Below are 13,282 nucleotides of genomic sequence, written 5' to 3'. Positions count from 1 at the left end.
CAAGCTGCAGTCCAATAGGGCACCTGTCATAGCTGCTATGTTTCTTTATTGCACCTCAATGTTTGGTGCTTTGTACAGCACAGATCTTGGTGGGACTTTCCCCTTCCAACCATTTTACACATCAGTCCCTCAGGGTTTATTTAAAATTCTTCTTCGATCCAGTACAAGCAGCCACTTCCTGGGACTTCCTGAAACTCGACTGCAGACTTCAGCAACAGAGTTGTCAATGCCTGGAATGTACTACCCAACTCTGGTTTCTTCCCCAAACCCCAAAACTTTAACCTTAGACCAGTGTTTCCCAATCTTGGCAACTTGAAGATATTTGGACTTCAACTCCCAGAATTCATTCGCTGGCTGGGGAATTCTGGGAGTTGAAGTCCAAATATCTTCAAGTTGCCAAGGTTGGGAAACACTGCCTTAGACTGTCTATAGTCGACCTCTTCCTGTTTCTAAGAGGCCTGTAAGGGGCATGCATAAGTGCACCACTGTGCCTACCGTCCTATGGTCCAAATTTACCTGTACCTACTTTGCTTTTGTTTATGTTTACAGTATACCAATACCGACTACCTTATACACGTTTTGACAAATAAACAAATAAACATTTCTTCTTCCAGAACAACTATTTATGTTCAACATGACACAACTACTAGTTGCCTTGGTAGCAAATGGAACTGAAGGAAAGCAGTGTGGACCAGTGTTCCCTCTAATTTTTTGGGTGGGTGGGCGGAAAAGTATAGTGTCTGAGCGGCAGTCCCTTTGGGACTGGGCGGCACAGAAATAATAAATAAACAAACAAACAAACAAACAAACGAAAAAACCGCCCTGTTTTGCCTCAGAGAATTTCAAAATAAAATACTGTACTGTGTGTCTATAACAGTGAGCTCATAATAGGGCAACTCTATCAATATCAAAATGCCACTTAAATAGTTGAGCTAGTTTCAAACTAGATTTTGATTTTCTTTCTCTCTTCCTTACTCCCATTCTTTTTCTTCCTCTTTTCCTTCCTCTCTTTTTTCTATCTGTTTCTCTCTCTTCCTCTCTCTCTCCTTCCCTCTCACTCTTTCCCTCTCGGATTCTGGGCAGGTTTGGAAAACTCTGAGTTGATGATGAATTTTAAGTGAGCGATTGCTCACTGCTCAGCTTAGAGGGAACTATGGTGTGGACAATTCAGTATACTTATTCTGTAAATGGACCACGTAAACATGCTCCTGTCAGGGGTCTCCAACCTTGCCAACTTTAAGACTTGTGGACTTCAACTCCCAGAATTCCTCAGCCAGCTTTGCTCAGAATTTCTCAGCTTTGCTGGCTGAGGAATTCTGGGAAAAGAAGTACACAAATCTTAAAGCTGTCAAGGTTGGAGGCCCTTGCTAAGGAGCCCTCTTTACCTCGGCATTTGCAAGCTCACGTACTTAATGAGACCCACAAACTAGCGTCCCCAACCAGAGTTTAGAAGCGACCGGGTTGCGCTCCACCGCTGCGCACTCAACGCTACCCTTTGCCGACTCAAGCGCTCCCCGTTCGGTGACTCAGACATCGCTGCCTCGGGGATGAAGCAGAGAATATTACGGCGCCCCACCCAAACCAGGCGAGGCCGCTTCAGTAGAGCTGCCTTTCGTTTCCATGGCTGCACGTGTACATACGCTGAAGCAAACCGCGCGAGGCCTGAAGGAAGGCCGGATTTTCCCAAGAAAGGGGGCGGATTTTGGAGACGTGGCAGCGGAAGGTGGAGTAGGCTAAGAGGAGGCACTATGGCAGGGGGCTGGGCCGGATTCTCGGAGCGGGAGCTTCGGCAGCTTCAGGGGCATCGCAAAGGTAACCCCAGCGAGGAAAAATGTTAGCAGCAGCACTGGTGGAAGCGAGGAGCGGCGTGGGCTGCTGGGATTGGCGGAGACCGGACCGGCTGCGATTCCCGGGATCCCAAAGCAGCTCCTCGGGTCCTCTCTTCTGACGTCATCTCCCCGGGGTGGGGGGGACGCGCGAGACCGCATAGGCCTCGGGGTCTGCCAGAGTGGGAATAAGAGCCCCTTCCTTAGCCTTCACTAAGAGAAAATGCGTCGGGCGGTTTGTAGAGAAAGCAAGGATGGACTAGGAGATTCCTGGATTTATCTGCCGCAGGAGAGCTTGCATTACCGAGCGGTTTGGTTAAGATGCTGCATTAGAAATCCGAGAGGCCATAAATGCTAGTCCTCCTTTAGGCACAGGGGCTGGGTTCCTTTGGGTCGATTGTACTCTCTGCTCAGCTCGCTTTATGAGTTGTGGCGTGCGCCTTCAGAATAAAGGTGGGGTATAAATCTAATACCGTAAATCAGTGTTTCCCAATGCTGGCTGGAGAATTCTGGGAGTTGAAGTCCAGATATCTTCAAGTTGCCAGGGTTGGGAAACACTGCCGTAAATAAATGGCATAATACAGGGAGAACTATTCTCTTGAATCGTTTGTAAAGCTTTATACAAGGAAGCCGGTATTTAGAATATTAATTTTCCCCTACCAGATCCTCAAAAGTCTTAAAAGAGGGTGAGGGGATTTATGGATGAGAGTGAGCTTCAATTTATAGATGAGAATGAGCCTTGGCAGAGTAGAATTGAACACCTTAGTGGCTATTTATCCAAGGCCTAAATAATCTCCCAGACCAAACCCAATTTAAGAAACCAGAATTTGACAGTCTCTGGAACCTTGCAAGCTTTTCCGTCATCTGCCAATCTTAATCTTAGGTGAGGCAACAATTTTCCTGGAAAAAACAAAGAATCAACCAACTAGTAACGGAACAATATTAGACTTAACAACTGCCTCAACCTCATATTCTGCAGCAGCAAAAATGCAATTTATGGACTACAAATAAAAGAACCCTTTTCCAACAGCAACCACAGCATGATAGACTTCAGCCTTAATCTACACCATTGCAAGAATCACCTTAATAATGGGACACCTAAGTACAACTTTTAAAAAGCCAACTATGAACTCATAGATGCTGACCTCAACTCTTGACTGCCAAACTCTATTCTCTGACTGTAACACTGCTGATGAGCTCTATAACATCTTGCTGGAAGTCAAAAGAATGATCAGGCTACACATACCACTAGTAACCACCATAACCAAGAAAAACAAACTACCCATATCAGCAAGGAAGCTACAATACTGTAATAATTTCATCACCAAACCCCCAGAACTTTACCCTTAGACTACCCACTGTTGACCTCACTCAATTTCTAAGAGGTTGTGCATAAGTGCACTAGAGGGCCTACCATCCCAGTCCTAATGTTTCCCTCTTTTTAGTACTCATCTCATGTATATAAACAGTGTTATATCTATATATACTACCAATATGTACATGACAAAATAAAAGATTATTTTTCCCCAACGGAAAGTGGCAAGATAGAGAACTTGCTAGTCTCTGCATAGTTTTTGACTCCCAACTTAGACATAAGCCTGAATTTTTATGGCTAATGTTCAGGGGAAAATACTGGTATTGTTATTTGGGCAGAGGTGGGAAGTGAAGTGAAGATGCAAAGGACCAGTACCTGATTTACCATCCCAGGTTCTTTACTGACACTAATTTTAAAAAGAAAAGCTGTTGCCCTATATGCTGTTCAAAAAATACTTCCAAAATTAGTGCTGGCCTGTAAATCTCAGTTCTTTTGAATAAAAATGCAAAAGTTCTGCTATTTGTGTAGAAATACTCTCTTCTCATAGATATATGAAAGTATGGTAACAAATGACTTAAAGAAAGGTTACCATATATTGCAAATATGTACTATTTGTAATCTTAGCAGGAGCTGCAGAAATGTATTTCTTAATATTTTGTGCCAATAGTTTGTTTACAACTTTTAAATATCAGTTAATACCATGGCAACTTAAAGTACTTAAATAATGTTTATGAAGGCTAAACTCAGTACATATGATCTCACATGTTTTTCTATTATTTGCTTTCTTTGCAAAAGTGATTTTTTTTCAGCTGTGTAAAACTAACATCTACCTATTTGTGCTATTTAGATCTGCCAGGACCCCCGTTCAAAAAACAAAATCAAGGGCCTTCTATAAATAAAAGCCGCCAATGTTTGCAGCAGAAAAAAGCTCCTCAAAAGATAGAAAAAATATTGGAATTGCCAGATGGAGCAGCATTATCACCCCTGGAGAAGGCTGAGAAACAGGAGGCCAGAAATCAACAGGTGGAAGTTGAACTTAAACAATCATGTAATAGTGACCCAACTGCAGCAACAAGTCATCAGCTTGTGAAAAAGAAAATGGAATTGTTAGTAAGTCTGTGTTAACCTTACAATAATGTTACCATCCCTGATAAGTTAATTGGAGATTTGACATACACATATTTTTTCAATGGTTTTAGGGCATTAGGTAACAAGGCCTTTCTAAACTTTTTCTTTTTGCTTTGGAATGTTTTGCCTACAGTGTAAAACCTGATCAATTGTATATTTTCTGTAATATCAGGCCGCCTGCCTCTGTAGACTTATCATTAACTAGTCAAGACTTTGTCAACTAGGAATAATTATTCTGTGATTGCTGTAAATGATCTTTCCTGAGGTTTTAGTTTGACCTTGGAAGGTCCTTCCTCATTTGCAGAATGGGCATATTGATAGAAATCCATGGAAATCATATTCAGAAGTATGAAGCTATGTGCTACTTCTGTTTAAGATTACTCTCAGGACCCTAATATGTATAATTTATAGATTTTCTGTCTTTTGGATTTAATTTATTAGACTTGTATTCTGCCCCTCTCCGAAGACTGTAACACTTCTCCTATTTGATCATGTACCCTTCTTGAGAAAATAAGGAATCCTTAGGGAGAATAACAGATCTGAAGCATGTCTAAGAGACCTGACTTTGAATCTAGGTTTAGTATTTCCCAAGTTTCTTGGGATTTGAAAATTCTTGGGAATGTTGAAAAAAATATGACATACATAGTCAGTTATTTATTACAAAGACTAATTTAAGAAATTTGCTGTATTTTGCCCAGAGTTTCTTGTGAGATGGGTGGCCATGTACATTTGATAAATAAGAGACAAAGGAATAGAATTATTTATTGATTTTTTTTATTTTGTTGTTATTCAGGCAGGAGAGGTCTCGGTGGGAAATCCTTCAAGAAGAGCAGAAACTGATGGAAGAAAAAAATAAACGCAAGAAGGCTTTCCTTGCTAAAGCCATTGCTGAAAGGTATGGAGTCTTATAGCTGGAAAAACACAGTGCAAAATTTGTATTATATATTAGTTAATTAAGTCTGCTTCATTCTATTTTGCAGCCGTTCTTTAAATATGATAGAAATTGAAAGTCTTGTCAAGGTTTTATTTGAATATTCTTAACTTTAAATTACTGTATAATTATTTTTATATATATTTTTAAAAAGTTAGCTGCCCAGGTAGTTAGCTGCATTCAAAGTAGGATGTAAATTAGATAAAGACATTTGAAGATATAATTCCATTAGTTTCATAAGGGGTCATCAAATTGTTTTTGTTCATGTATTTTGAGACGTTTTACCATGAGTCCTAACCACCATAGGCAATGGCAAATGATGGCACGAGTTCTCATTCAAAACATCTAAAATGCAACAGGTTTCCTTTCTCAAAGTTACCCTTAAAATCTAGTTTGAAAATTGCTAGCTGCTATTATTCTTGCAAATGGATATGTGGCCTTGATTAGGAGAATGATGCAGCGTAAATGGAAGCTGTTGGGAATTTATAATGCTATTCCATGAGTGCTGGAATTGTAGTTTCAAGCATGATACTTAGTTTTCCAATTTTGAGTTTCAGATGCTTGTAAAGCTTTTCTCATATTTTAAATTGATTTGTTAGAAGCAAGTATATGATTCGGCAGGGAATATGAAACTTGCTAAACTGATGTCTTTTAAGCACAATTTTTATTTATTATTTAATGTTCTTCTATAGCTCAAGCTTTTATTAGGGGAAAAAAATAGAGTTTCTTGGGAATCTCTCTCCCCTCTCTGGAAAATAAAATCTGCTTTTGTAATTTGCTATAAAAGAACAAACAAAAAATTTGACTGACTTTATCAGGCAACTGTATCTTCTATTGAAAAGCAGAGTTGTTTATAAGTACAGTGGTACCTCTACTTAAGAATGCCTCTACTTATGAATTTTTCTAGATAAGCACTGGGTGTTCAAGATTTTTTTGCCTCTACTTAAGAACTAATTTCTACTTAAGCACCCAAGCCCGGAAAAATTTCCCAGAAAATTTGAGAGCGGCACGAAGGCCTGGCCTGTTTCCTGCCATTCCCCCTTTTATCCCGGCCATCTCGGGCTTTTCTGGGCTGCCAGAGGAGCCTTTTGGGGGTGCTTAAGGAGGCTTTGGCAGTCCAGAGCCCAGAGAAAAGAAACGCTCCCTTCGCTCTGGGTAGCCGAGGAGTCACCACAGTGAAGGAAAGGCGCCGGCTACAAAGCGAGCGAGAGGAGAGGGGAGCCCTTCAGCATGGGAAGGAAGAGGCAGCAGGTAACAGCAGCAGCAGCCAGTGTATGGGAGGCAGCTTCACGCTGGGTGCATTGGAGGCGTGTGCTCCTCGTCGCCTTAGAGTCCCTCTTTTTTTTTTTTTAAGCCTTAAAGTTTTGGATTTTTTTGATTCCCCTCACCTCACCTTCTTCCTTCGGCAGCAAGTCTCCTCCTCCTCCTCTTCTTCCTCCTCCTCACACCCAAATTCCGAGCTTTTATTTCTTTCCTAATGGGTTTGCACGCATTATTTGCTTTTACATTGATTCCTATGGGAAAAATTGCTTCTACTTAAGAACGTTTCTACTTAGGAACCTGGTCACAGAACGAATTAAGTTCTTAAGTAGAGGTACCCCTGTACAGGTTAAATGCATTTATCTGTTTCTTCCCCAGATCTAAAAGAACTCAGGCTGAAACAGTTAAATTAAAACGGATTCAAAAGCAACTCCAAGCTTTAGACGACATGGTATCTGCAGATATTGGGATATTGAGAAATAGGATTGACCAGGCAAGCTTGGAGTATTCATGTGCTCGGTAAGGACTAACAGTTGAGGAATAATGTCCACTTATTAGTATTTTGCTTCCTAAGAGTGATATTGTTTGACTATCTTAAATTACAGCATTTTCTTACCAAAAATACAGTGTGTGTGTGTGTGTGTGTGTGTGTGTGTGTGTGTATATATATTTGTTTTCGTAAATTTTCACGGGTATATGTATGTAGATTGTTCTGAGTTCGGGTTTTGCCCTGTGTAATATTTTGCATGTCTATGCGACGTTTCGGCGAAATCACATTCACCATCATCAGGCTGAAGTTCCAAAGATTGGAACTTCAGCCTGATGATGGTGAATGTGATTTCGCCGAAACGTCGCATAGACATGCAAAATATTACACAGGGCAAAACCCGAACTCAGAACAATCTACATATATATATATATATATATATATATATATATATATATATATGCGCTCATTAGCTCTGCCCTATTGTTACATTTTGCTAGTATACCCTCTGGGCACAAGCAGTTTGAAAAAAATGACATAATGCCTTACTGTCCAATGAAAAATAACCAAAATTGAAGAGACCAGGTGTGTTAGTCACAAGTCTATTTTATTTGCATTATGGCTGAAATTGGGACTTTTAAAATTATTCAATAGATGATGAAATGTTTCAGTTACTCTCTGTGATAATTGTAGCACTAAAGTATGACTAATTTTGAATATGTTTAGATTTTTATGTATTAAAACTTGTCCACCTGCCTGGGAAGAGTACTTGTCCACCTGTCCACCTGTACTTGTCCACCAGTGCTTGTCCACCTGTCTGGGAAGAGTTTGATTTGGTGACACCTGATGAAGTGGACAAGGCCATTGGATCTGTGAGTTCCGCCACCTGTTTACTGGATCCGTGTCCCTCCTGGCTGGTTTTGGCCAGCAGGGAGGTGACGCGGAGCTGGGTCCAGGAGATTGTCAACGCTTCCTTGGGGAGGGGATCCTTTCCAACACCCTATAAAGAGGCGCTTGTGCGCCCCCTCCTCAAGAAGCCTTCCCTGGACCCAGCCGTACTTAATAACTATCGTCCAGTCTCCAACCTTCCCTTTATGGGAAAGGTTGTTGAGAAGGTGGTGGCACTCCAGCTCCAGCGGTCCTTGGAAGAAGCCGATTATCTAGGTCCCCAGCAGTCGGGTTTCAGGCCCGGTTACAGCACGGAAACTGCTTTGGTTGCGTTGATGGATGATCTTTGGCAGGCCCGGGACAGGGGTTTATCCTCTGTCCTGGTGCTTCTTGATCTCTAGCGGCTTTCGATACCATCGACCATGGTATCCTTCTGCGCCGGCTGGAGGGGTTGGGAGTGGGAGGCACTGTTCTTCAGTGGTTCTCCTCCTACCTCTCCGGTCGGTCGCAGTCAGTGTTAGTGGGGGGCCAGAGGTCGACCCCGAGGTCTCTCCCTTGTGGGGTGCCTCAGGGATCGGTCCTCTCCCCCCTGCTATTCAATATCTACATGAAACCGCTGGGTGAGATCATCCAAGGGCATGGGGTGAGGTATCATCAGTACGCTGATGATACCCAGCTTTACATCTCCACCCCATGTCCAATCAACGAAGCAGTGGAAGTGATGTGCCGGTGTCTGGAGGCTGTTGGGGCCTGGATGGGTGCCAACAGACTCAAACTCAACCCTGATAAGACGGAGTGGTTGTGGGTTTTGCCTCCCAAGGACAATCCCACCTGCCCGTCCATCACCCGGGGGGGGGGGGGAATTATTGATCCCCTCAGAGAGGGTCCGCAACTTGGGCATCCTCCTCGATCCACAGCTCACATTAGAGAACCATCTTTCAGCTGTGGCGAGGGAGGCGTTTGCCCAGGTTCGCCTGGTGCACCAGTTGCGGCCCTATTTGGACCGGGACTCACTACTCACTGTCACTCATACCCTCATCACCTCGAGGTTCGACTACTGTAATGCTCTCTACATGGGGCTACCTTTGAAAAGTGTTCGGAAACTTCAGATCGTGCAGAATGCAGCTGCGAGAGCAGTCATGGGCTTACCCAGGTATGCCCATGTTTCACCAACATTCCGCAGTCTGCATTGGCTGCCGATCAATTTCCAGTCACAATTCAAAGTGTTGGTTATGACCTTTAAAGCCCTTCATGGCATCGGACCAGAATATCTCCGAGATTGCCTTCTGCCGCACGAATCCCAGCGACCGATTAGGTCCCACAGAGTGGGCCTTCTCCGGGTCCCGTCAACTAAACAATGTCAGTTGGCGGGCCCCAGGGGAAGAGCCTTCTCTGTGGCGGCCCCGACTCTCTGGAACCAGCTCCCCCCGAGATTAGAACTGCCCCTACCCTCCTCGCCTTTCGCAAACTCCTTAAAACCCACCTTTTTCGTCAGGCATGGGGGAACTGAGATATCTCCCCCGGGCCTATACAATTTATACAATTTATGTATGGTATGCTTGTGTGTATGTCTGTTTAATAATGGGTTTTTTTAATATTTAAAATTGTAAATTATTAGATTTGTTATAAACTGTTTTTATTGTGTTGTGAGCTGCCCCGAGTCTACAGAAAGGGGCGGCATACAAATCTAATTAATAATAATAATAATAATAATAATAATAATAATAATAATAATAATAATAATAATAATAAATTAGCAATATGTTAACTGCCATTTTAAAAAAGGCTTCCAGTAAGAGATACAGCAAGCAAGCAAGCAAGCAAGCAAGCAAATAAGGAATGGAGTATGTTAATTGCAGCAATATCAATACAAAAGTCTGGCCTTGCTAGCACTTTCTACATTTCAGTAGCCATTCAGGGTTGCTTTGACTGAGAGTAGCTGAAAGGATGTCAGACTTTTAAAAGTACAAGTCTTCTACTGAAGCTCAATGGATATCCCACTATCACATCCCTGCTACTATTGGCTTTTCCTCGGTTAGATTTGCTATTAACTTGATGTAAGCCTTTTTACAACTTTGTTAGAATAACCCCTGCAAAAAAACGACAACTAAATTATTTTTTTCAGGAAGCGTTATGAAAAAGCAGAATTAGAGTATGTGGCTGCAAAACTGGATCTCCAAAAGAAAACAGACGTTAAAGAACAACTTGCAGAGCACTTGAGCACAATCATACAGCAAAATGAACTCCGAAAGGCAAAGAAATTGGAGGAGTTGATGAAAGAGCTGGAAGTAGAAGCTGATGAAGAGAACCTGGAACTGGAGATTGAAGTAGAGCAAATGTTGCAACAGCAGGAAACAGAAGCTAGAAGTCAAGAGATTGAGACACAAAAGCTAGCTCAGGTTGATGTGCAATGTACAGATTCTCAGACTTTGAGTAAAGAACATGAAAATGAAAACCTTACAAACATTAATGGAGCAACTTAGAAGTTCCCATACAGATGACCAAAGTCACACAGCAAATTCTGTTTCTGAAAGAAATTGTGATTCATCCAGAACATGTCCCATAACATTATTTTTATATTTGAGTAATAAGAAGCACTGGCATATAATGACAAGAAGCCTCTGAATTTGTGCTGTTTTCTAGTCTGTATTATTATCTGTGTGCATCTGTGTGTGTGTGTGTGTGTGTGCGCATGTGCATATGAAAGTGTATTATATATATCAGTGATCTATAACCTTGTAGAGGCTGAGTCCTCAAACTTCATACATGCATGCCCAAACTGAAAGATGTGTGCACATGCGCAGCAGAGATCCAAAGACCAGATGGCCAGTGGGAGGTGGGGTACAGCAAGAAGTAAGATATTTTTTTCTCGTGAGCTTCTGTTTTGGTGTTTGCAGGAAAACAGACGCTCACAAAAGAAAAGCCACAGAAATCTGACCTGGGGCAATGGCGTGCATGCCAGCAGAGAGGGTTCTGTGTGCCACCTCCGGCACGCATGCCATAGGTTCATCATCACAGATATATACAAATGATTTCTTCCATCTCTACCTTCTTCCTTTTCACTGAGAAACCTGGATGTGATCCCTTATGAAGGGGAAAGGGTAATGTTACCTACATAATATTTAAAGTTCAAAATACTATGCTAGTAGGAGTAAGGAGTTGTGTATATCTTATATGAAATTCTCACTAAATCCTACTTTATTGGCTTAGACACACTCCTCTATTAAGTAATTCATTTGTCAATACTTATAAAGGAATATATAAAAACATGGCTGAGTAAATCAGGAGAAAATCTGATTCCTGCAACTTCCAAACATTTTCTACCCTTGTTAGTGATTCTGGTTGGGCTGTTAATAAATATGTTAGGTGGACTAAAACTAAGGACTGAGAAATAAAAGAGGAAATACCTTCTAATATTTTAAATATTAATTGAAGAATAAATAAACGTTCAGTAAATAAGAAACAAAACCCTTTGAAAATCATATTTGGATTTCAAGATTCTCTGGTGAATTCATTATTTCCCCTTTTAATTTTACTCATCTTTGTATGTTTCTCTACCATCCATGTATTGTTTAAGCGCTTATCATTCCCATTTTTTAAAATGGGGTTTTTATTGTATTGCCCTGTTATGCAATTATTGAACTTCTGAGTGAAATCAAAAACTATCACATGCACTAAAATAAAATGATTTCATAGAAAATTGTTGTTATTCTTGTTTTTAAAAATGAAAACGTGATTAAGAATTGTAAAGAAAATACTACAGGTTTCAGTAGCAGTTACTTTGCATTCTAGATAGTTTTAAATGAATAAAACCCTAGGCCATCAAAATCTTTCCAGATCAAATAAATACACCCTTGCCTGTGCATTCGGTTATTTAATGAAGAAGTAAGTACTATGTATACTAAGTGAATCCAGTGTTGATAGAGATGAAGCATAAAAAAGATTCTGAAACTAAGAAAGGTGGCATGCTCATAGAACCCCTCAACTTTTAATAGGTGTGGAACAACAAATAGAATACGCAACTCAATTAAAAGGACTTCCCTAGATATACTTTCTTGGGAAAATGTCAGATCTTGAAGACATTCTTGATGGCCAACAAGGTTGAGCTGTTCCATAAGGAGTGGCCAAGAAAGAGTAGGCAGGCTTCCTGATGTAACATTGCCCACTTTAGCAAATCTAGTGGCACAGACAAAAACATCAAGGATGGGAGTCCCACAAGTAAACTCACCCCGCAATATAAGGCAATGATGAGCCGGGGTGGCGCAGCAGGTAGAATGCTGTACTGCAGGCCACTGAAGCTGATTAGATATGTAGGTCAGTGGTTCAAATCTCATTAACGTTGACTCAGCCTTCCATCCTTCCCAGGTGGGTAAAATGACCCGGATTGTGGGGGCAATATGCTGGCTTTATTAAAAAGTGCTATTGCTAACATGTTGTAAGCCACCCTGAGTCTAAGGAGAAGGGCGGCACAAAAATAGAATAAATAAATAAGGCCTTAAAGATGACACCTAGCATTTAGAATTGCACCTGAAGCCAACTTACATAGCACTGGTGTTACCTAGATATAGATAAGGCAGAGAGCAGACCACATCATACAGTTGTTTTTTTAAAACAATATGGAAGGATATGAATATTTTGCTATATAGCTGGATACATCCCAACTATGCCCTTGCCTGGATTGGGAGGCGCTGAGCACAGTCACTCCTGATCAATCATACAGTTGGATTTCTGCAATGCACTCTACATTGGGGCTACCCTTGAAGAGCATTTGGAAACTACACATGATACAGAATGCAGTGGCTGTCAGCCAAATAATTTTACCTGGCAGGATAAAAAGGAAGAGCCTCCTTGGCCAAGCCCCTGCCCACTGGAATATCTTGCCTCCTGAGGTAGATCTGACTTCACTCTTTTGGACTTCTGGAAAAGCTTTAAAAATCAAAACAGACTGTGGAAACTTCACACTAGACTTCAAGCATCTTGCTGTGTGTGCCTCTCCATTCTTCCTCCACACTCTGGGTCCTTTGTTTCCAAATGAGATGCAAAAGATTTCACAATCTGTGTTGATTTGGGGAGCCATGTTATCTGCTGGTGTTGGTCCACTGTGCTTCATTAAGTCCAGGGTCAAGGCAGCCATCTACAGGGAGTTTTTGGAGCACTTCATGCTTCCTTCCACAGCTGAGCTTTATGGGGATGCTGACTCCCCAATTTTCCAGCAGGAGTTGGCACCTGCCCACACTGCCAAAACACCAAAACCTGGTTCAATGACTGTAGGATTACGGTGCTTGATTGGCTAGCAAACTTGCCTGACCTGAAACCCATAGAGGATCTATGAGGCATTACCAAGAGAATGCGCAGCTGGTGACTCACCCCCTGGCCCGGATTTGCTGCAGGGCCAGGGAGACACGGCCCTCGGTGCAGCCGCCATTTTGAATGCCAGGATCTCACGA

At 41.7% G+C, this 13,282-nt stretch overlaps 1 protein-coding gene across 2 annotated transcripts; it reads left to right on the top strand.

The window, feature by feature from the left end:
* The first annotated feature begins 1,407 nt into the window (after positions 1-1,407).
* Positions 1,408-11,535, top strand: GORAB (golgin, RAB6 interacting). Of its 2 annotated transcripts, XM_070746724.1 has the most exons (5): positions 1,408-1,812; positions 3,989-4,247; positions 5,063-5,164; positions 6,839-6,979; positions 9,961-11,535. In XM_070746724.1, the coding sequence occupies exons 1-5, from the start codon at positions 1,548-1,550 to the stop codon at positions 10,316-10,318; spliced, it is 1,125 nt and encodes a 374-aa protein (XP_070602825.1). In that variant the 5' UTR covers positions 1,408-1,547; the 3' UTR covers positions 10,319-11,535. The 2 variants fall into 2 exon arrangements, with proteins under 2 accessions (XP_070602825.1, XP_070602824.1); XM_070746723.1 differs by lacking the exon at positions 6,839-6,979 and having other exon boundaries at positions 1,466-1,812.
* Positions 11,536-13,282: the final 1,747 nt, after the last annotated feature.

This window comes from Erythrolamprus reginae, chromosome 3 (assembly GCF_031021105.1).
Source record: "Erythrolamprus reginae isolate rEryReg1 chromosome 3, rEryReg1.hap1, whole genome shotgun sequence".
In the NCBI taxonomy this organism is placed as follows: Eukaryota; Metazoa; Chordata; class Lepidosauria; order Squamata; family Dipsadidae; genus Erythrolamprus; species Erythrolamprus reginae.
This window is presented reverse-complemented; position numbering and strand designations above follow the sequence as displayed.

Excerpts from the sequence above, each read along its gene's own strand:
- GORAB (XM_070746724.1), top strand. The coding sequence starts at position 1,548 with ATGAAGCAGAGAATATTACGGCGCCCCACCCAAACCAGGCGAGGCCGC. Across the intron at positions 4,248-5,062 it reads GTGAAAAAGAAAATGGAATT|GCAGGAGAGGTCTCGGTGGG; the intron begins GTTAGTAAGTCT and ends GTTGTTATTCAG. Across the intron at positions 5,165-6,838 it reads GCTAAAGCCATTGCTGAAAG|ATCTAAAAGAACTCAGGCTG; the intron begins GTATGGAGTCTT and ends TTTCTTCCCCAG.